We start from the raw sequence: 22,718 nt of genomic DNA on the forward strand, positions 1-22,718 counted from the left end.
TTAGAGCTGATTTTATATATATAAAAAAAATAATCCATTGGAAAAATATTAATATCCCCGAGCTATTAATTTGCAACGGTTACGGTGTTCACATTCTTTTTCAGCACACAGAAATCTACAAAAACAGTATATCTACTAGTTCGAGTTCACGCTTTTTCTAAAATAATACCCGTGAATTTTCCAAAAATTCCCCCAAAAGCTAAAAACAATAACATTGGAAGTGCATGTTATTTCTGCATGTTTTTTTTTTTTTTTACACGGTGGTCACCACTTATCAAGGCAGGAAGCCACTCAGGGATAAGGGTTATTGGAAGTACAGTACGTTAGTGTGGAGATTTAATGAAGTGTTTACTTAAGGGGGCGGTTCATTAGAAATTTGGGGTTTGTATTACTGTTCACATAGATTCGAAAAAGTTGTCAAAAAACAAATATATAACAAATAAATGTTATCAAAGGCAAGATAAGTTACTTTTCTACCAAACTGGATATGTTTTTTGTGTTTTTATTCAATGTAACATGTTTATTCAGCTCGAAAAACATGCAGCGTTTACCGATGTATTGGACAATTCAAAATGGCGCCCGACATTCTCTTTAACACGGTAAGTTTGGGAAAAGGTGTTATACTAGACAAAATACTATTAAAAAAACACCGAATATATGTCAACCTATGTCACGGTAATATATATTGAGCGAATTTCTAACAGTATTTTGTCTAGTTTATTATTTATAACACCTTTTCCCGAACTTACCGTGATAAAGAGAGAGTCGGGCGCAATTTTGAATTGTCCAATACATCAGTAAACACTGTATGCTTTTCGAGCTGAATAAACATGTTACATTGAATAAAAACGCAAAAAATATATCCAGTTTGGTAGAAAAGTAACTTATCTTGCCTTTGATAACATTTATTTGTTATATATTTGTTTTTTGACAACTTTTTCGAATCTATGTGTATAGTAATACAAACCCGAAATTTGTTTACGTTGGATGATGTTTTGATGTAGACAATAAAAGCAACGCAATTTTTTAAGTTCTTTCAAAAATCAAATAATTGACCAATTTCGTTAATTTTTTTACAGACTTATTAAAAAAGGCTGAACTATATATTTTGGGTAATTTCCACTAAAAAGTAATTTAACAAAAGTTGGCAACGATATTTGTTGTGACCTATGGCATAGGTAAGAAAAAAATACTTCAACAGTTGCGGTTGGGTAAAGTTAATATGGACACAAGTCGTCTTGTCATGCAATGCCGGACTTCAGTTTGTTAAAATCTGACACTTTGCAACGAATCTGAAAAAAAAAAAATTGGACGACCCTGTTACCTGAAGGGAATTAAAGAGAAGGCTCTTTCTTTTTCAAAGAAAAATAAGGGCGATTGTAGTGGGTTTAGGAGAGAAACCTCTGTTCTTAAATGTCTTCTGTCGAAAATATAATTCTGACCATAGTTGGACTGGATTGTCTGAGATGGGGCCGGTTAAAGGTTGCGAAATGATTGTTATTTCGCGACCCCAACTCGGGAGTCCGTTAACTGCTAGTTGAAAAAATGACGCATTGACTCTCTGGTGAGATGTTGGACTAGCTCCGAAAGGAACCAACGACCCCCACATTCTGTAGCAATACACATGAAAAAATTTAAATGGCTTAAAATATTTCAATATTGGTGTATCTATAGAAAGAGCTTGATAAGCTAAGAAAGAATCTTTTAAAATTTTTTATGCCGTTTTATGATGTTCGTATTTTTATCACTTTATTTGCTTAAAACTCTAAAAATATATAATGTATATTATTATTTACTAATTCATTTGAAAGTATATTCATTTCTGAACAAAACAGTGGTATTTTGAATACTTAAAGTGCCTTGGTTTTTAAGATATGACTATTTTAGCAGAAACCTCTTGAAATCTGTGATTATTCGAAGCGTTTTAATGACCATGTGTATTGCTACATTCTGCAGAGTCCCCCTGTCCGCAGTTTACCTCACACCACGCACAAACTTGGAAGGTGTATGTACGTCAACAAACAACGGGTAACAGATAAAGTGCTCACCATGGTACTCTTAGCAACCTACCTCATCACGTAACATTTTAGATGCAGTGAAAAAAACTATTGCAGACAGAGAACACTGCAGAACACAGACAAAGTCGGCACCCCCTCAGAACTCTCTCCAATGAAGTGGCGTGCACCAATAACCGACCCCCCCCCCAGCCCAAGGCATGTTCAATATATATATATATATATATATATATATCCAAGGGCCAGCGCCTCCCACCACTCCTCCCAGTAACAAGGTAAAATGGCAGAGTCTAAGATGCCTCAGGGTAGAACCGACCCTCTCGGACCTCCACCCCTCCTTGGCATTGGTCCTTTCCATATTTTTTCCATACTTCCTTTGAAAACGATACAGAGGGATGGTTAGAAGAGCTGGAGGGTGTATAATGAAGTATGGAAGAACAACTGGCTGCCGAGGGGGAATCTGAATCGTTATCTAAATTACTTCAAGCTTCTTACAGATTTAAGAGAGAAGTGAGGGATATACTTTTTTTTTTAAATGAAGGTCACCACTTATCAAGGCCCAGGAGCCACTCGGGGATAAGGGTTATTTTGTGTACAGTAATCAATGGGATAGTGTTGCAGTATTCATTAGTATTGGAGATTTGATAAAGTGTCATTACTTAGAGAGGCGGTTCATCAGGAATTTGTTTATGTTAGACTTGAAGACATCCAAGTTGAAGTCAGGAGGGAAACAGGCAAGTGGCAGAGAGTTCAACAGGCGTGCAGTTCTAAGAAAGAAGCTTTGCTCATGGAATCTACGTTTGGATTTAGGCACAGATAAAGAGTAGGGAAAATTTTTGACAGTGGTTTCAGCTAGACGGTCTTTTCAGAGGCCCCTATGGAAGACAGGAGCCCCCCCCCCAATGTTGAACCAACTTTCAACCCTCAATCAGGAAGCAACTAGTATCCAAAAACCAACCAGGTCCTTCCCCTTCAGCCCAAGTCTTCCTTTTCAGTAGAATCCTTCAAAATCAAGTTGAAGGGGCCACATTTCAGTGGAAAAGATTTTGAAAGGAACAAGAGAAGTTATAGGAACTTTCTCACCAACTTTGAGAATTGTGCTGCATTGATACCATCTACAATAGGAAAGTTATATTTTTTTAGGTATTCTCTTAAGGGTAGAGCCCTTCAACTTATTGACTACCTATCGGTCTCTGAAGACAGCTGGGCCCTGTCGGTGGGGCATTAGAATACGCCGACTGCCCCCCTGCAGAGGGTAAAAGTCCCTCAATGGGGGTCCTGGATATGACCTTAAACTATATCCAGTGGTGAGGCCCCAGCTTGCGGGCTTTGGGGAGTGTGGAGCCACCCTTTAATTACCATTGCTCCCAGGTCCACTCTGACACGGAGTCGTAGTACCTGTTAGGGTCCCAACTATGGGTTAAATAGAAACTGATTTGAAAACAACAAATATATTCTATTAAAAAAATTTTCTTCAAAATCTTTGGATTCGCCATTAAATAACCTGAAAAGGGTTGATATGCCGTAAAACAAAAACAACCAACCGAAGACAGCTATCCGTTGTTCTAAAATTGCTGAAGGACCAATACCTGGATGAGGAAGAGATACGCAGAGAAATCATCCAAGGGATGTTAGATTTTTCACTTGGAAAATCCAAAAGATTTGGTGGGATTAAAGGACTTCATGGTGAAACCATAGGCAGATGTATGAGAACTTTGGACCTTGCATAAGTAACTTTAGGGTTTTGTTCGTTTTATATCAGCGTTGGTTGAATTTGAATGAAATGAAATACGTATTAGATATGTTTGAAGCCGAAACAACGCATTATTATTTTATTCAAATTCAACCAACGTTTCTATAAAAGGAACACAAACCCTAACGTGAATTTTGCGTGACCAACGTACTGTTCCGACACTCAAAAAGATTATTGTGAAAACAACAAACGGACTTCTACATGCTTCAATAACAACCTGGCAAGAAAAAAAGACATACTTGAAAGATGAAGTTTACCTTCAAAATATATTTATAAATTTCAATATAGATTTCAAACAAACTGTTTATTTTGTAATAATGCGTTGTTTTGGCTTCAAACGTATATAATATGTATTTCATTTTACCTAGTATAACTGTTATTTTTTGCAGGTAGGTGTTGACGTCCTCCTATATAAAGCACCTGCTATCCCTAAATAGTCACCCATTTGGTACTGAAACTGTTGGGTAGGTTTTTCCAGAAATCCTGATTAGTTCACTCTTTGAAGTAAGATGGTGATTTCACAAACACCCGAGAAATAATTATTGCACCTGCCAACATGTCATCATACAAAACTTGATCTCTTTGTTTTAATTTTCTTATCACTCTGTTTTTCCTGGGGATGGGGCATTCTACCAGATGTCAAACATTCTCCCATTAGTGTAGTTATTCCAACTGAGAAGTCTTTTTAAGATTCTAAACGTCCCTTTAAGTGCAAATGTTTGTATTTCTTTTGCACTTGGTTCACCGGGTATATTTGCCAGATAGCTTTTGAAATTCTTTTTCATTATCCCGGTTGCTCCTATAATGACTGGTATGATTGGGGCCTTCTTAAGATTTCAGTTTTTTTTCATGTCATACATAAGTACTTGGTATTTTGTTATTTTCTCCCCTCTCTGCTCTGTTAAGGCCAACATCATTAGGGACTCCCTTTTTCGGGTCAAGATCAAAGTGTAGTATCTGTTCTTCAGATCTACACTTCAATTTCTTCTTCTCTGTCAGGGGAGGAGAAATCCTTCACGACTAAGACAATTTTTATTTTTTTTCCTTTTTTTCCACATTAAAAAACGACCCTGGTGTCTAACTCTGTCCTGTGGGGAGGCATTGTAAATAGGAACATCATTAGGGACGCTGACTTCAACTAGGGTTGCTACGTTCTCCTTCTTGTCCCATATCACTATGTCAGGCTTAATGGCCCCATTTTCTAGGTATGTAGCCCCTAATGGGGATATACATGTGACTGGAGACCGCATGTGAATTTCATACTCCCATGAAACTTTTTCCTTTGGAGGAAGTCAGTTCAACTCAGCTAAGGTGAGTGATGCTTCAGTACAGTGGAGTAACTCCATTGAATGAATTAAAATTGATTTGATTCAACCATTTTGATGTCTCTTCCCATTTCCTTTAATATTGGGTCAAATATTATGGGTCTTTTTCATTACAGTTTTTAAGCCGATGTTCGACAATAAATTTGATAATAAATTTAGACTCCACAATCCTACATATGTTTTTTCAGCTATCTTAATTTTTATTTTTTCTTGTGTTTTTGATTCCTTTAACATTTGTGTTTTTTTTTTGTTTTTTTTTTTCCAGAAACCTCTCCCATGTCATATTGGCTAAAGTTTTTTGTCAACGCAGGCATTCCCCCCGGAGAAGCAACAAATTATGCGCTAACATTTACAGACAACCGTATCCAGAAGGACATGCTGCTGGATTTGACCAAGGAATATCTCAAAGACATGGGAATTACCGTACTTGGTGATGTCATCTGTATTCTTCGCCATGCTAAATTGGTTCATACACAGGTCAGCATCACAAAACAAAATTCGGAAGTCGTGATTTTTCTCACTTCTGTTTCACTGAGGTCACCTCTGACTCCTAGGTGCCACTGAAACTTTTCCATTCAAATAATGGCTTTCGTTTTTGAAGAATTTGATATCTTTCTTAAACTTTCTAACACGATTTTCTTTTATAGGAAGCCCGCGACAAAGCCCTGAAGTGTTCATCCCCCTCAACCCTGACATCAAACCCATCCACTCCTCGGAGATCTACCGGTGAGTAACCATATTTTTATTTATTTTAATTTAATTTCTTTTTACTCTTTTTTTTTTTTTTTACCTCAAACATGGTGCACTGCCACTTATATATGAGGGGCTACTAATTTGGATCAGGTCTGCAAGGAACTAGGTGGGGAGTTACTATCAGGGAAGCAGGAAACAGGGGAAGAAAGTCCAAAGTTTAGAAGTCCATAGAAAGAAACTAAGATTTTCCGGCATCTAGAGATTACAACAGTGAAGGGGTGAGATTTTGCTGCTTGTCAGGTTAGTTGGGAGTATTTACATTGACGGAGCACAAATCCTACAAATCAGAGCACATTCCAATAAAGTACTTGCGAAACGTGTTCTTTTGCAACGTCTTGTGACGTCTTCGTATCATGGTGAGTTCATAAGCATAAGTGTCGTCACGAATGGACATTTTTTTACTTCTTCTATTGGAAACTGAGCATTCCTTGTAATGCATTCCGTTTTTTTCTAAGATTTTTGACATCTTAGTTTTTTAGAATACAGTACTAGGTACTCTACCATAATTCGTTCCAGATGTTTATTCGAACACCAAAATTTTTGACAACCGAAACAATATTTCCCCTTTAAATTAACTGAAATAGAATTGGTTCCAGAGTTTAAAAACTCCTTTTTATCTGTAAACTTTGAGGATTTTATACATTTAATTACACTGCCATTGGCCTTTTGGTCAAGATCAAAGTGTAGTATCTGTTCTCTCAGTTACTAAACTTTCCGCCACCGGGCTTTCGGGCTAGGTTAAGGTGTTTTCATACTAACTTTCGTTAGCAAGGACCGACCCCCTCCTTTGGGGAGTCAGGACCTAAAGGACCGACTCCACATTTGTGGGAGCTTGGACCCGGAAACCGATCCCCTTTTTTGGGAGACTGGAATCTCGGGACCAGCACCACTAGCTGGTAGTTGAGACCTGCTTTTGTTGTTTTTTTTTGCATGCGTTTTTTCTTCGTTCCGGTCTCTTCCCTCTAGAGACAGGGGATGGTCTAATTTCTCCACACTTAATTGCCTGAGCAGCACTCTGACCTGCCAGGCCCAAACTTTGTCTATCTTCGCTGCTCTCCCAGTGGATCGAGCAGACAGGGTTCTCTTTCTCGCTTCCGTTGGGGTAAGTTAGTGGGTAGGGTGACGTGGGGTAGGGCGGGTGCTTCGTTTCTGCTCCCCTCTGTGGGCAGGGATGCCTATCCCCTCTCTCTCTTAATTGCGACGCGGCACTCTGACCCGCTAGCACCCACTGCGTCTTTCTTCTCTGCTCTCCCCCCTCGCGGGGGGATCTGAGCTGCTAACCCGACATCCCCGTGAGGGGAAGTCAAAAACTCTAATTTCTTCAAAGTCCGCTCCTCCCCCTCCTCCCCCTCCATTCCCCTGGGTTTTCTTTTCCCCCACTACACTTTGGTCCGCGCCAGCGGCCAGTGCAACCGCCACGATGCCAGGCAGGAGGGGTACGTCACCCCAAATGCGCAGCATCTCAACTGCGAACGACTCCCTATGTGAGGGAGCTGATGCATCTCCCGGCGAGACGGCGCCAGGAAACAAGGTAGGGCCCCGGCGCGCGGCGACCTTGGAAGAAAGCGGGAGGGTAGGGCCGCAGCCCGCGGCGACCCCCCAAAAAGCACCTGCAACCGCTCCCCACGAGGGCAACCCAGCGGAAAAAGCTGCCGTTAAGTCACTAGCTGGGGAAAGTGCAGAACCCAGCCAACCAGCTGCACCCCAGGACGGCAGAACCAAGGGAGGAAGACCGGGGAACCCATCCCCCGCTCCCCCAAAGGGCGACTCCCCAACAGAAAAGGAGGAAATCAGCACCGCGGACCAAACCGAGGCGCTGGATGAAGACGTAATAGCCTCCATCAGCTCACTATTCGGCGGGGAAGACAGTGATTGGCCCCCCAACACTCCCCAAGAGGACCAAATACGGAAAAGGGGTGACTCTCCGGCCAGTGGTAACAAAAGCAAGCTGGAAGGAGAGACACCCTTGACAGTACCCACCAAGGCTCCAGCTGGGAACACGGCACCAGAAGGGGAGACACCTCCATCCCCCAAGGGGACAGCCACCCAGCAAAGAAAGAAAATAAGAAAGGACAGCGGCCCGGAGAGCAAACCAAGCCAGGACGAAACAACGCCAAGGACACAATGGCCTACTTTGCCTGGTAACGGCCCAGTTCCGAAACCAAAAATGCCCATAACAGGAGAGAGCCCCACAACACCAGCTACGCCCCCCAACCCGAGTCCAGCTGACACCCACCAGGATGGAGGACCGGCATGGGGCCCCAAAGAGCAGCAAGGGAAGTTGACGCCCGAAGACTACAGAGCACTCTTCGACTCCACTTACAAGGAGTATACCCAGGGGAACAACATCCAACCCCTCCCGGGTCAAGTGGAAGTTCTGGAGAAAAGAGTGCTCTCGCTGATAACTTCAGACACCAAGACAAGGGGTCTGACGGGCGTCAACAAGGACACCATGATGAACGTGTTGCTGGAGCAGAACATTCCCGCCAACTACATCTGTAGAAGGAGTTACGCACAGTGGGATGTTCTGCTCCCCACCTCCGAAGACGCAGTCAGGCTGTCCAGGACCTGCCATCAGAGCAGGAACATAAAGCTCCAACCCATCTATATGAACAAGAGGAGAGCAAATGTTTCTGCTCTAAACGTCCCCTGCTATATGGAGGCCAAACAACTGGGGGCTATCCTAAGCCAGTATGGAGACGTAGAGGAAGTCACCCCGGTCCGCGGATTAAGAAACATCATGACCGGGGACTACAAAGTACAGATGGTCCTGGACAAGGCTGGATTCTACGCCATCCCAGCCACACTCAAGTTCGGAGAGTGGACACTCTCCCTTATAGTGGAAGGGAGGAGGCCTCATTGCTGGCTGTGCACACAACAAGGGCATATGGCGAAGGACTGTCCAAAGAGGAATGGAGGGAAGAAGCCCACAAAAGCGGCGGGAACAAGCGTGACAACAAATCAAGCCGCTGCTCCCGCGCCGGCCGCAAATCCTCCAGAGGCACCGACAGGCTGGGTGACGGTCGTAAAGAAAGGCAAGATCAACAAACAGCCATCCTTGCAGACAGTCACCCAAGACCAAGAACAACCGAAGAGCGAGACGGAGAAAATGGACACACAGACACCCTCCTCCTCAAACAAGAGGAAATTACCAGAATCTGAGGAGGAGGCCGCGTCAGAGGCAGAGGAAGAGACAACAACAGTCTCTATGGCCCTGAGCGCAACAGAGATCAGGAGGGCCAGGAGGAGGAAAAGCCGCAAGACACGCGCAAACCCTCCTACCCCCACTGAGACTGAGAAGGACTCCCTCGCAACAACAACACAGGATGAGCCCCCTGTGATCCCAACACCCCAGCAACCCGAACAACCTTCCCCCTCTCCTATAAAGGCCCCAAGAAACTCTTCCCGCCCCTCATCCCGTGACAGGAGCCAAAAAGAAGAAAACGAGCAGGCTACCCCCTCCCCAAGCGCTCAGCCTCCCCATCAACCAAAAGAGGTCTCCTCCCCCACTCCCAAAGTCCGCACTGAACGGACCAAAAAGCTCCCCTTTCTGCCAGGAAGCAGGATTTGTGAAACAGACCCTCTCCAACCGGCTCCGGACCTTAAAGGACAACAGAAGGTCCGGTACAATAAACTCAAAAACTTTGAAAAAGTCGGTGGAGACCTAGTAACAGACCCCACTAAATTCAAGGACGCTCCCTTGTTGACCACTTTCGTTAGGGTCAACAAGGACGGTAGGACTGGAGGAATGTGGGCAATGATTAAGGCAGCGAAGAATGCGATCCCAGGCCAGCAGCTGGTGGATAGGGACCATCCTTCACTGACCAACATTTTCTTTAAATGTGAGGGTAGAATCCCCATGTATGTACACCCATCGCTATACAGGGCACTCAAACTAACCTTCCCCCTGGACGTGGGGGGCGTGGCCAAGGATGGATCACCTTCATCGGATTTACTTACCGGCAGCCTTGGCCAGGCCTGCCATGTCCTCACTGCCCAGGATTTCAGACCCGTCTGTGACAGTGCTTGAGGTGAGTGATCATGTCTTTGAACTTGGCTACATTGAATGTGAGGGGCATCAGGTGTCGAAGCAAGGCCTCGCGCGTTGTGAGAGACTTGGTGTCCCTCAAGGTAGATATTGCCGCTATCCAGGAGACCCACTTTGTTTGTGACGCGGATTGTCAGGTGCTGGTAAACGATTACGATGTCTACTCAGCATATGGCAATACCTATAGTCGTGGAATCTCCTTGCTAGTGAGTCGCACCCTGTCAGCGTCGGTGAATGTTGTTCACGCAGGCGAGGACGGGCGGGCGCTTGTTGTTGATGTTGCTGTTAATTGTAGTGTTTTTCGGATTGTTGCTGTTTATGCTCCCAATGCTGCTGTAGAGAGGGCAACCTTTTTTCGACGGTTGGAGGGCTTCTTAGTGGATCCGGAACGGTTAGTTTTAATGGGGGATTGGAATGCAATCCTTGATCCCAAAATAGATAAGGTCGGGGGGACTAGCGGGTCGGCGTGGTGTGACAGCAGTCTGTCTGACCTGATGGCCTCGTGCGATCTCGTCGACAGATTTCGTCTGGATCATCCTGGGCGGGAGATGTGGACGTGGCATCCTGTAGTGCCTTCCCATCCAAGCACTTACTTGAATGGGATGTTTGTTAGAAGAGGCGATGTAGACTTCCTATCTTGCCCCACGTTCCACTTGCTAGGACACTCGGACCATAAACTTGTTATGGCCCGTTTGAGCTTAAGCGCTAGGCCTAAACTGGCCGGATACTGGAAGTTCAACAGCACCTTGTTGGAGCTGGAGGACTACCGGTTGAAGGTCACTGAGCTAATTCAGCGGGCTTTAGTGGGGGCGGTTACAGGGAGTAAGTGGTGGGTTAGTCTCAAGGCCAAAATTAGGCGCTTCTCTGTCCAGTATAGCCAACGCCTCGCGATAGATAAGGCTAAGGCAAAGAAGCGTTTAGAGGATAAGCTGACCCGGGCGGTGGAGGGGGGAGACCCCCTAGAGTTAGCACTAGCTAAACAAGATCTCAACCGCTTGGCTAGCGAGCGGTATGAAGGTCAAGTAGTTAGGGCTAGGTTAAAGAAAGTTTCTAACGAGGCTGTGAATGTTGACGCTGTTGAGCGTAAGGCTGCTTTAAGGCGCGGTTCGGATGGGTACATTCGTAAAGTACATAACCTGGAAGGACAGCCCTTAGTATCGACTCGGGAGATCTGCGAGGGGTTTCGGGAGCATCTATCGGTGCGCTTCACCCAACTACCCGGACTCAGGGTTGATGAGTTTGGCAGCTATTTGGCTGACTCGCCCCGCCTCACGGCGGCTCGGGCGGCTAGCTGTGATGGTCTTATTACTGAACATGAGGTCATTACTGCGTTGAAGCAGGTCGGCTATAACAAATCCCCGGGGCTTGATGGTTTACCCTACGAGTTTTACTTGAGGCTGTCGCCCATGTTGGTCCCTATTCTGAAGGATATGTTCAACCATTGGTTTGCCCAGGGTTCCATCCCTGGACAGGTGACCAAGGGTGTGATCACATTGCTGAGGAAAGGTCAACGGCATGGTGGGAGGGAAAACTTTGATGATTTTAGGCCCTTGACTCTGCTAAACACAGAGTTAAAGATTTTGGCAAAGATTCTTGCGAATCGCTTGCAGGTTGTCATCACTGACTTGATCGAACCGGACCAGACTTATGCTGTGAAGGGGAGATCGATTCAAGACAATTTGCACTTGATACGCTCGATCATAGAGGGGACAGAAGACGACGCCGAAGCCGCGCTGATCAGTTTGGATCAGTCCAAGGCATTCGATAGGGTCGACCATCGGTTCCTAGGATCTGTGCTAGAGGCCGCCGGATTTAATCCGGACTTCCGCAAGTGGATCTTTGTTCTGTATGACAGGCCGACGGTAGCGGTGCAGATCAACGGTAAGCTGTCGGAGTCATTCGCTGTCTCTCGGTCGGTGCGACAGGGTTGTCCGCTGTCGCCTCTGTTGTATGTCCTGGCGTTGGAACCCCTCCTTCGCAAGTTAAGGGACGAGGCGGCTACACCAGTCCTGCGCGGAATAGCTCTCCCTGGAGGCACACGAGCCAGGGTTTCCGCGTTCGCCGATGACGTCACCGTGTTCGTGTCTTGCCTCACGGACGTTCAAGCGGTGGTCGAGGCGCTCGCTCGATACGAAGAAGTAACAGGGGCCATCTTCAACCGTAGCAAGTCTGTTGGCCTGCGGTTGGGGGCCTGGACCGGGGTAAACTCGCTTCCAGGTATTTTCAGCTGGACCGATGGACCGGTCCGCATTCTCGGTGTCTGGTTTGGACCGGGACTTCAGCTGGAAAAGAATTGGTCGGAAGTACAGTCTAAGGTCAAATCGTCAGTAAAGACTTGGATTGGAAGGAAATTGTCCTTGAAGGGTCGGGCGGAGGCGTGTGCTACATACGTCTTTCCGCTCATCCTTTACCGTTTGTCTGTACTTCCTCTCCCTGCAGAACGACTAACCCGCTTACAAGGGCGCCTCGATTCACTTTTGTGGAACGAGGGTAAGCACTATGTCTGCAGAGAGGTCTGTGTTCAAAATCCGAGCGAGGGAGGCCTGGGTCAGCCCAGTCTCTTGTGTCATAGAAACGCCGAGAGATTGGCTTTCCTGGGTCGTTCGCTTGAAGGAGACGCTCCTTGGGTCCCTGTGGTTGAGAACTCGTTTCCCAACCTCAAACCCAACCCTTCGGTAGAAGGTCGTCGTAGACCGAAGGGGGAGTCCAAGTTCTTCTCCGAATGCCGAACCGCTCTTAGAGCTTTGCCGGGGACCAATGTCCTCGATCAGCCAAGGAAGAAACTGTATCGGGATTTAGTGGAGGGGACCGCGAAGGATCCACTTTGTAGGCGGATGGGATGGTCGATGGAGGTTGTCCGTTCTCAATGGCGTTGGGCGCCGGGACGGGAGATTCTGAATAACTCGGAATTCTCCCTGACTTGGCGACTGGTCCGAAATGCGCTGCCCCTCTTCGACGTACTTTTCCGGTATAAAGAACATACCAGCCGCTTCTGTCCGTGCTGTGACGAACGCGAGCCCGAAACAATCGAGCACGCGTTTTTTAGTTGCAGCCGGATACAGCCCCTATTAAGGTACGTCGAGGGGGTAACAGCTCGCATCGATGCCGAGTGTCTGCTCGATCTCGACGTAGGAACTTTTGTGTACAACATGGAGCCGCCGTTCCCCAGGGAGGAAAGTTTGGTTTTCCTGGCGATCCTAGCAGTAGCGCGCATGACCATTTGGATCGCGCGCCTCAAGTTGGTCCACGAAGGGACATCTGTTCCTGATCGGGATCTGATCGTTTACTTTAAACATTTGCTTAAAGTAAAGATCAGATGCGATTGGAAGAGGTTGCCTAGAGTGGAATTTGACAAGAGGTGGGTGCACAGCACTAGTTTGTGCATCCGTCGAGGAGCCAAGTTTCAATACGTGTTCCCTCCTTAGGCATGGCATGGGCGGTGCTGGGTCCTACGGAACCCATCCCGCCTAGGTTAGCATTATAAGTTCAGTAAAGTAACTCTTGACTGGTGGTACAAATGAGATCCTGTTCCTGATTTTATTTTTTGGTATTAGAGAACCTCTGAGTCTGCCCAACCCCCCTGCTCCTCATCTTTATTTTCTGATGCCCCCGGTCATCCCCCTACTCAGAGGTCACCTTCCTACCCCCTCCATCCGTTGCTTTATTTTCTCCCACCTCCATTAAGGCGACTTCCCCAAACCCCATTAGGGATGCTCTGCTTGTTTTCGGTTCCCCGGAAAACAGTGGGGGATCTAGCCACATAGAATAGTACAGGGGGGTCTCACTAACAACACATTAGTAGTTTTTTCCTTATTTTTGAAATGAACATTTTCATTAGTTTTTTCCCACTCCACGAACATTTTATGCCAATTAATTCAAGAACTCTTTCTAATGAAATCGAACTTTATTTTCTCACACATACACAAAAAAAAAAAAAAAAAAAAAAAAAAAAAAAAATGCACACACAACATACAGAAATGAATATACAAATTGTACATAGTTAAATTTTACATTGAACGCTGGGGTTATTAGTTAGATTAGGATCCACAGAGTGATTGAGGTATTTTGGTAAATGTTGCCAGTCAAGAGTAAGACTTCAAAGTCTCATCTGTTACATAGTCAAAAAGACCCTGTACCCTCCCCCTCCCAACTTCTTGTAGGGCCCTGTGCCTAATTTTGTTGAATTGAATTTTTTGTACGTTTTTTATGTTCAATTTTTCTTTCTCAATAAAATATATAAACAAGATCAAAGTGTAGTATCTGTTCTCTCAGTTACTAAACTTTCCGCCACCGGGCTTTCGGGCTAGGTTAAGGTGTTTTCATACTAACTTTCGTTAGCAAGGACCGACCCCCTCCTTTGGGGAGTCAGGACCTAAAGGACCGACTCCACATTTGTGGGAGCTTGGACCCGGAAACCGATCCCCTTTTTTGGGAGACTGGAATCTCGGGACCAGCACCACTAGCTGGTAGTTGAGACCTGCTTTTGTTGTTTTTTTTTGCATGCGTTTTTTCTTCGTTCCGGTCTCTTCCCTCTAGAGACAGGGGATGGTCTAATTTCTCCACACTTAATTGCCTGAGCAGCACTCTGACCTGCCAGGCCCAAACTTTGTCTATCTTCGCTGCTCTCCCAGTGGATCGAGCAGACAGGGTTCTCTTTCTCGCTTCCGTTGGGGTAAGTTAGTGGGTAGGGTGACGTGGGGTAGGGCGGGTGCTTCGTTTCTGCTCCCCTCTGTGGGCAGGGATGCCTATCCCCTCTCTCTCTTAATTGCGACGCGGCACTCTGACCCGCTAGCACCCACTGCGTCTTTCTTCTCTGCTCTCCCCCCTCGCGGGGGGATCTGAGCTGCTAACCCGACATCCCCGTGAGGGGAAGTCAAAAACTCTAATTTCTTCAAAGTCCGCTCCTCCCCCTCCTCCCCCTCCATTCCCCTGGGTTTTCTTTTCCCCCACTACACTTTGGTCCGCGCCAGCGGCCAGTGCAACCGCCACGATGCCAGGCAGGAGGGGTACGTCACCCCAAATGCGCAGCATCTCAACTGCGAACGACTCCCTATGTGAGGGAGCTGATGCATCTCCCGGCGAGACGGCGCCAGGAAACAAGGTAGGGCCCCGGCGCGCGGCGACCTTGGAAGAAAGCGGGAGGGTAGGGCCGCAGCCCGCGGCGACCCCCCAAAAAGCACCTGCAACCGCTCCCCACGAGGGCAACCCAGCGGAAAAAGCTGCCGTTAAGTCACTAGCTGGGGAAAGTGCAGAACCCAGCCAACCAGCTGCACCCCAGGACGGCAGAACCAAGGGAGGAAGACCGGGGAACCCATCCCCCGCTCCCCCAAAGGGCGACTCCCCAACAGAAAAGGAGGAAATCAGCACCGCGGACCAAACCGAGGCGCTGGATGAAGACGTAATAGCCTCCATCAGCTCACTATTCGGCGGGGAAGACAGTGATTGGCCCCCCAACACTCCCCAAGAGGACCAAATACGGAAAAGGGGTGACTCTCCGGCCAGTGGTAACAAAAGCAAGCTGGAAGGAGAGACACCCTTGACAGTACCCACCAAGGCTCCAGCTGGGAACACGGCACCAGAAGGGGAGACACCTCCATCCCCCAAGGGGACAGCCACCCAGCAAAGAAAGAAAATAAGAAAGGACAGCGGCCCGGAGAGCAAACCAAGCCAGGACGAAACAACGCCAAGGACACAATGGCCTACTTTGCCTGGTAACGGCCCAGTTCCGAAACCAAAAATGCCCATAACAGGAGAGAGCCCCACAACACCAGCTACGCCCCCCAACCCGAGTCCAGCTGACACCCACCAGGATGGAGGACCGGCATGGGGCCCCAAAGAGCAGCAAGGGAAGTTGACGCCCGAAGACTACAGAGCACTCTTCGACTCCACTTACAAGGAGTATACCCAGGGGAACAACATCCAACCCCTCCCGGGTCAAGTGGAAGTTCTGGAGAAAAGAGTGCTCTCGCTGATAACTTCAGACACCAAGACAAGGGGTCTGACGGGCGTCAACAAGGACACCATGATGAACGTGTTGCTGGAGCAGAACATTCCCGCCAACTACATCTGTAGAAGGAGTTACGCACAGTGGGATGTTCTGCTCCCCACCTCCGAAGACGCAGTCAGGCTGTCCAGGACCTGCCATCAGAGCAGGAACATAAAGCTCCAACCCATCTATATGAACAAGAGGAGAGCAAATGTTTCTGCTCTAAACGTCCCCTGCTATATGGAGGCCAAACAACTGGGGGCTATCCTAAGCCAGTATGGAGACGTAGAGGAAGTCACCCCGGTCCGCGGATTAAGAAACATCATGACCGGGGACTACAAAGTACAGATGGTCCTGGACAAGGCTGGATTCTACGCCATCCCAGCCACACTCAAGTTCGGAGAGTGGACACTCTCCCTTATAGTGGAAGGGAGGAGGCCTCATTGCTGGCTGTGCACACAACAAGGGCATATGGCGAAGGACTGTCCAAAGAGGAATGGAGGGAAGAAGCCCACAAAAGCGGCGGGAACAAGCGTGACAACAAATCAAGCCGCTGCTCCCGCGCCGGCCGCAAATCCTCCAGAGGCACCGACAGGCTGGGTGACGGTCGTAAAGAAAGGCAAGATCAACAAACAGCCATCCTTGCAGACAGTCACCCAAGACCAAGAACAACCGAAGAGCGAGACGGAGAAAATGGACACACAGACACCCTCCTCCTCAAACAAGAGGAAATTACCAGAATCTGAGGAGGAGGCCGCGTCAGAGGCAGAGGAAGAGACAACAACAGTCTCTATGGCCCTGAGCGCAACAGAGATCAGGAGGGCCAGGAGGAGGAAAAGCCGCAAGACACGCGCAAACCCTCCTACCCCCACTGAGACTGAGAAGGACTCCCTCGCAACAACAACACAGGATGAGCCCCCTGTGATCCCAACACCCCAGCAACCCGAACAACCTTCCCCCTCTCCTATAAAGGCCCCAAGAAACTCTTCCCGCCCCTCATCCCGTGACAGGAGCCAAAAAGAAGAAAACGAGCAGGCTACCCCCTCCCCAAGCGCTCAGCCTCCCCATCAACCAAAAGAGGTCTCCTCCCCCACTCCCAAAGTCCGCACTGAACGGACCAAAAAGCTCCCCTTTCTGCCAGGAAGCAGGATTTGTGAAACAGACCCTCTCCAACCGGCTCCGGACCTTAAAGGACAACAGAAGGTCCGGTACAATAAACTCAAAAACTTTGAAAAAGTCGGTGGAGACCTAGTAACAGACCCCACTAAATTCAAGGACGCTCCCTTGTTGACCACTTTCGTTAGGGTCAACAAGGACGGTAGGACTGGAGGAATGTGGGCAATGATTAAGGCAGCGAAGAATGCGATCCCAGGCCAGCAGCTGGTGGATAGGGACCATCCTTCACTGACCAACATTTTCTTTAAATGTGAGGGTAGAATCCCCATGTATGTACACCCATCGCTATACAGGGCACTCAAACTAACCTTCCCCCTGGACGTGGGGGGCGTGGCCAAGGATGGATCACCTTCATCGGATTTACTTACCGGCAGCCTTGGCCAGGCCTGCCATGTCCTCACTGCCCAGGATTTCAGACCCGTCTGTGACAGTGCTTGAGGTAAGTGATCATGTCTTTGAACTTGGCTACATTGAATGTGAGGGGCATCAGGTGTCGAAGCAAGGCCTCGCGCGTTGTGAGAGACTTGGTGTCCCTCAAGGTAGATATTGCCGCTATCCAGGAGACCCACTTTGTTTGTGACGCGGATTGTCAGGTGCTGGTAAACGATTACGATGTCTACTCAGCATATGGCAATACCTATAGTCGTGGAATCTCCTTGCTAGTGAGTCGCACCCTGTCAGCGTCGGTGAATGTTGTTCACGCAGGCGAGGACGGGCGGGCGCTTGTTGTTGATGTTGCTGTTAATTGTAGTGTTTTTCGGATTGTTGCTGTTTATGCTCCCAATGCTGCTGTAGAGAGGGCAACCTTTTTTCGACGGTTGGAGGGCTTCTTAGTGGATCCGGAACGGTTAGTTTTAATGGGGGATTGGAATGCAATCCTTGATCCCAAAATAGATAAGGTCGGGGGGACTAGCGGGTCGGCGTGGTGTGACAGCAGTCTGTCTGACCTGATGGCCTCGTGCGATCTTGTCGACAGATTTCGTCTGGATCATCCGGGGCGGGAGATGTGGACGTGGCATCCTGTAGTGCCTTCCCATCCAAGCACTTACTTGGATCGGATGTTAGTTAGAAGAGGCGATGTAGACTTCCTATCTTGCCCCACGTTCCACTTGCTAGGACACTCGGACCATAAACTTGTTATGGCCCGTTTGAGCTTAAGCGCTAGGCCTAAACTGGCCGGATACTGGAAGTTCAACAGCACCTTGTTGGAGCTGGAGGACTACCGGTTGAAGGTCACTGAGCTAATTCAGCGGGCTTTAGTGGGGGCGGTTACAGGGAGTAAGTGGTGGGTTAGTCTCAAGGCCAAAATTAGGCGCTTCTCTGTCCAGTATAGCCAACGCCTCGCGATAGATAAGGCTAAGGCAAAGAAGCGTTTAGAGGATAAGCTGACCCGGGCGGTGGAGGGGGGAGACCCCCTAGAGTTAGCACTAGCTAAACAAGATCTCAACCGCTTGGCTAGCGAGCGGTATGAAGGTCAAGTAGTTAGGGCTAGGTTAAAGAAAGTTTCTAACGAGGCTGTGAATGTTGACGCTGTTGAGCGTAAGGCTGCTTTAAGGCGCGGTTCGGATGGGTACATTCGTAAAGTACATAACCTGGAAGGACACCCCTTAGTATCGACTCGGGAGATCTGCGAGGGGTTTCGGGAGCATCTATCGGTGCGCTTCACCCAACTACCCGGACTCAGGGTTGATGAGTTTGGCAGCTATTTGGCTGACTCGCCCCGCCTCACGGCGGCTCGGGCGGCTAGCTGTGATGGTCTTATTACTGAACATGAGGTCATTACTGCGTTGAAGCAGGTCGGCTATAACAAATCCCCGGGGCTTGATGGTCTACCCTACGAGTTTTACTTGAGGCTGTCGCCCATGTTGGTCCCTATTCTGAAGGATATGTTCAACCATTGGTTTGCCCAGGGTTCCATCCCTGGACAGGTGACCAAAGGTGTGATCACATTGCTGAGGAAAGGTCAACGGCATGGTGGGAGGGAAAACTTTGATGATTTTAGGCCCTTGACTCTGCTAAACACAGAGTTAAAGATTTTGGCAAAGATTCTTGCGAATCGCTTGCAGGTTGTCATCACTGACTTGATCGAACCGGACCAGACTTATGCTGTGAAGGGGAGATCGATTCAAGACAATTTGCACTTGATACGCTCGATCATAGAGGGGACAGAAGACGACGCCGAAGCCGCGCTGATCAGTTTGGATCAGTCCAAGGCATTCGATAGGGTCGACCATCGGTTCCTAGGATCTGTGCTAGAGGCCGCCGGATTTAATCCGGACTTCCGCAAGTGGATCTTTGTTCTGTATGACAGGCCGACGGTAGCGGTGCAGATCAACGGTAAGCTGTCGGAGTCATTCGCTGTCTCTCGGTCGGTGCGACAGGGTTGTCCGCTGTCGCCTCTGTTGTATGTCCTGGCGTTGGAACCCCTCCTTCGCAAGTTAAGGGACGAGGCGGCTACACCAGTCCTGCGCGGAATAGCTCTCCCTGGAGGCACACGAGCCAGGGTTTCCGCGTTCGCCGATGATGTCACCGTGTTCGTGTCTTGCCTCACGGACGTTCAAGCGGTGGTCGAGGCGCTCGCTCGATACGAAGAAGTAACAGGGGCCATCTTCAACCGTAGCAAGTCTGTTGGCCTGCGGTTGGGGGCCTGGACCGGGGTAAACTCGCTTCCAGGTATTTTCAGCTGGACCGATGGACCGGTACGCATTCTCGGTGTCTGGTTTGGACCGGGACTTCAGCTGGAAAAGAATTGGTCGGAAGTACAGTCTAAGGTCAAATCGTCAGTAAAGACTTGGATTGGAAGGAAATTGTCCTTGAAGGGTCGGGCGGAGGCGTGTGCTACATATGTCTTTCCGCTCATCCTTTACCGTTTGTCTGTACTTCCTCTCCCTGCAGAACGACTAACCCGCTTACAAGGGCGCCTCGATTCACTTTTGTGGAACGAGGGTAAGCATTATGTCTGCAGAGAGGTCTGTGTTCAAAATCCGAGCGAGGGAGGCCTGGGTCAGCCCAGTCTCTTGTGTCATAGAAACGCTGAGAGATTGGCTTTCCTGGGTCGTTCGCTTGAAGGAGACGCTCCTTGGGTCCCTGTGGTTGAGAACTCGTTTCCCAATCTCAAACCCAACCCTTCGGTAGAAGGTCGTCGTAGACCGAAGGGGGAGTCCAAGTTCTTCTCCGAATGCCGAACCGCTCTTAGAGCTTTGCCGGGGACCAATGTCCTCGATCAGCCAAGGAAGAAACTGTATCGGGATTTAGTGGAGGGGACCGCGAAGGATCCACTTTGTAGGCGGATGGGATGGTCGATGGAGGTTGTCCGTTCTCAATGGCGTTGGGCGCCGGGACGGGAGATTCTGAATAACTCGGAATTCTCCCTGACTTGGCGACTGGTCCGAAATGCGCTGCCCCTCTTCGACGTACTTTTCCGGTATAAAGAACATACCAGCCGCTTCTGTCTGTGCTGTGACAAACGCGAGCCCGAAACAATCGAGCACGCGTTTTTTAGTTGCAGCCGGATACAGCCCCTATTAAGGTACGTCGAGGGGGTAACAGCTCGCATCGATGCCGAGTGTCTGCTCGATCTCGACGTAGGAACTTTTGTGTACAACATGGAGCCGCCGTTCCCCAGGGAGGAAAGTTTGGTTTTCCTGGCGATCCTAGCAGTAGCGCGCATGACCATTTGGATCGCGCGCCTCAAGTTGGTCCACGAAGGGACATCTGTTCCTGATCGGGATCTGATCGTTTACTTTAAACATTTGCTTAAAGTAAAGATCAGATGCGATTGGAAGAGGTTGCCTAGAGTGGAATTTGACAAGAGGTGGGTGCACAGCACTAGTTTGTGCATCCGTCGAGGAGCCAAGTTTCAATACGTGTTCCCTCCTTAGGCATGGCATGGGCGGTGCTGGGTCCTACGGAACCCATCCCGCCTAGGTTAGCATTATAAGTTCAGTAAAGTAACTCTTGACTGGTGGTACAAATGAGATCCTGTTCCTGATTTTATTTTTTGGTATTAGAGAACCTCTGAGTCTGCCCAACCCCCCTGCTCCTCATCTTTATTTTCTGATGCCCCCGGTCATCCCCCTACTCAGAGGTCACCTTCCTACCCCCTCCATCCGTTGCTTTATTTTCTCCCACCTCCATTAAGGCGACTTCCCCAAACCCCATTAGGGATGCTCTGCTTGTTTTCGGTTCCCCGGAAAACAGTGGGGGATCTAGCCACATAGAATAGTACAGGGGGGTCTTACTAACAACACATTAGTAGTTTTTTCTTTATTTTTGAAATGAACACTTTCATTAGTTTTTTCCCACTCCACGAACATTTTACGCCAATTAATTCAAGAACTCTTTCTAATGAAATCGAACTTTATTTTCTCACACATACACACACACACAAAAAAAAAAAAAAAAAAAAAAAAAAAAAATGCACACACAACATACAGAAATGAATATACAAATTGTAAATAGTTAAATTTTACATTGAACGCTGGGGTTATTAGTTAGATTAGGATCCACAGAGTGATTGAGGTATTTTGGTAAATGTTGCCAGTCAAGAGTAAGACTTCAAAGTCTCATCTGTTACATAGTCAAAAAGACCCTGTACCCTCCCCCTCCCAATTTCTTGTAGGGCCTTGTGCCTAATTTTGTTGAATTGAATTTTTTGTTCGTTTTTTATGTTCAATTTTTTCTTTCTCAATAAAATATATAAACAAGATCAAAGTGTAGTATCTGTTCTTCAGATGCTGCACTTCATTTTCTTGTTCTCTTTCGGTGGAGGAGAAATCCTTCACGACTGAGACAATTTTTATTTTTGTACCTTTTCTCCACGTTAAAAAACGACCCTGGTGTCTAACTCTGTCCCGTGGGGAGGCATTGTAAATAGGTACACTGCAATTTCATGTTTTTTTGCAAATGCTGACACAGATATTCCTCTTTCAAATTTCTCTATTGGTTCCTTTTTTAAATTCGATTGTCGTTCGCACAGTTTTCTGTTTTGCACTCGCTGTACTGCTTTTATTTTTCTTTTCTTTCTTTTTATTCAATAGTATGTCCATTTCTTTGTTTCTAAAGTCTTTACATGACGCTAAACTGATAATTGTTTTTTCTCCTTTTTTTTTTTAGAATTAATTACTGTCGTCTCGATATGTTTGCTTTGTTTGTCATATTGAAGTTTACTGACCATTTTTTTTTCTTTACTTTTTGGACACCTCAAGGTCCTTTGTCGGCCACGCAAAAACAGGATCGACCAATCACATTGCGTGATTCTGCTGCCATGCTGATGTGCTAAAAATAACTCAGACACAGTATAGACTGTCAATGATGCTGTTCTAAATATAACTCTCGTCAGAAAGTTCAGGCTCGCGTTGTGATGTCGGCGGAGTGGGGTTGGGTCGGGTCGTCATACTACACTTCAAAAGTATCACAACCAGTATGAATTATGTTTCGTTGTGAATTACTGTTGCTTGTTTACACTCGAAATGAAACCGGCGGTTCAAATTCTGAAATTTCGTTCAACTACCAGGACAAGAAAATCTCCAACTTTTGGTTCGATCACCGAAACATTTGACAACCGAGGTATCACTGTAGTTGTAAACAACCCGTACAGGTATTGCTGAGTAGTCCTGTTAGTACAAAAATATGAAGTGCTTTGTGTAAGCTGCTGAGTTAC

At 47.5% G+C, this 22,718-nt stretch overlaps 1 protein-coding gene across 1 annotated transcript in view; it reads left to right on the forward strand.

The window, feature by feature from the left end:
- The window catches only part of LOC145255667 (uncharacterized protein C19orf47-like), a 54,326-nt gene that overhangs the window by 3,082 nt on the left and 28,526 nt on the right, over positions 1-22,718 (forward strand). The window contains exons 2-3 of the mRNA XM_080114226.1: positions 5,359-5,570; positions 5,741-5,819. Coding sequence (XP_079970352.1) covers positions 5,359-5,570; positions 5,741-5,819 — 291 coding nt within the window. The remainder of the gene's footprint in view (positions 1-5,358; positions 5,571-5,740; positions 5,820-22,718) is intronic.

This window comes from Euprymna scolopes, chromosome 31 (assembly GCF_053919585.1).
Source record: "Euprymna scolopes isolate OS-2025 chromosome 31, ASM5391958v1, whole genome shotgun sequence".
Lineage (NCBI taxonomy): Eukaryota > Metazoa > Mollusca > Cephalopoda > Sepiida > Sepiolidae > Euprymna > Euprymna scolopes.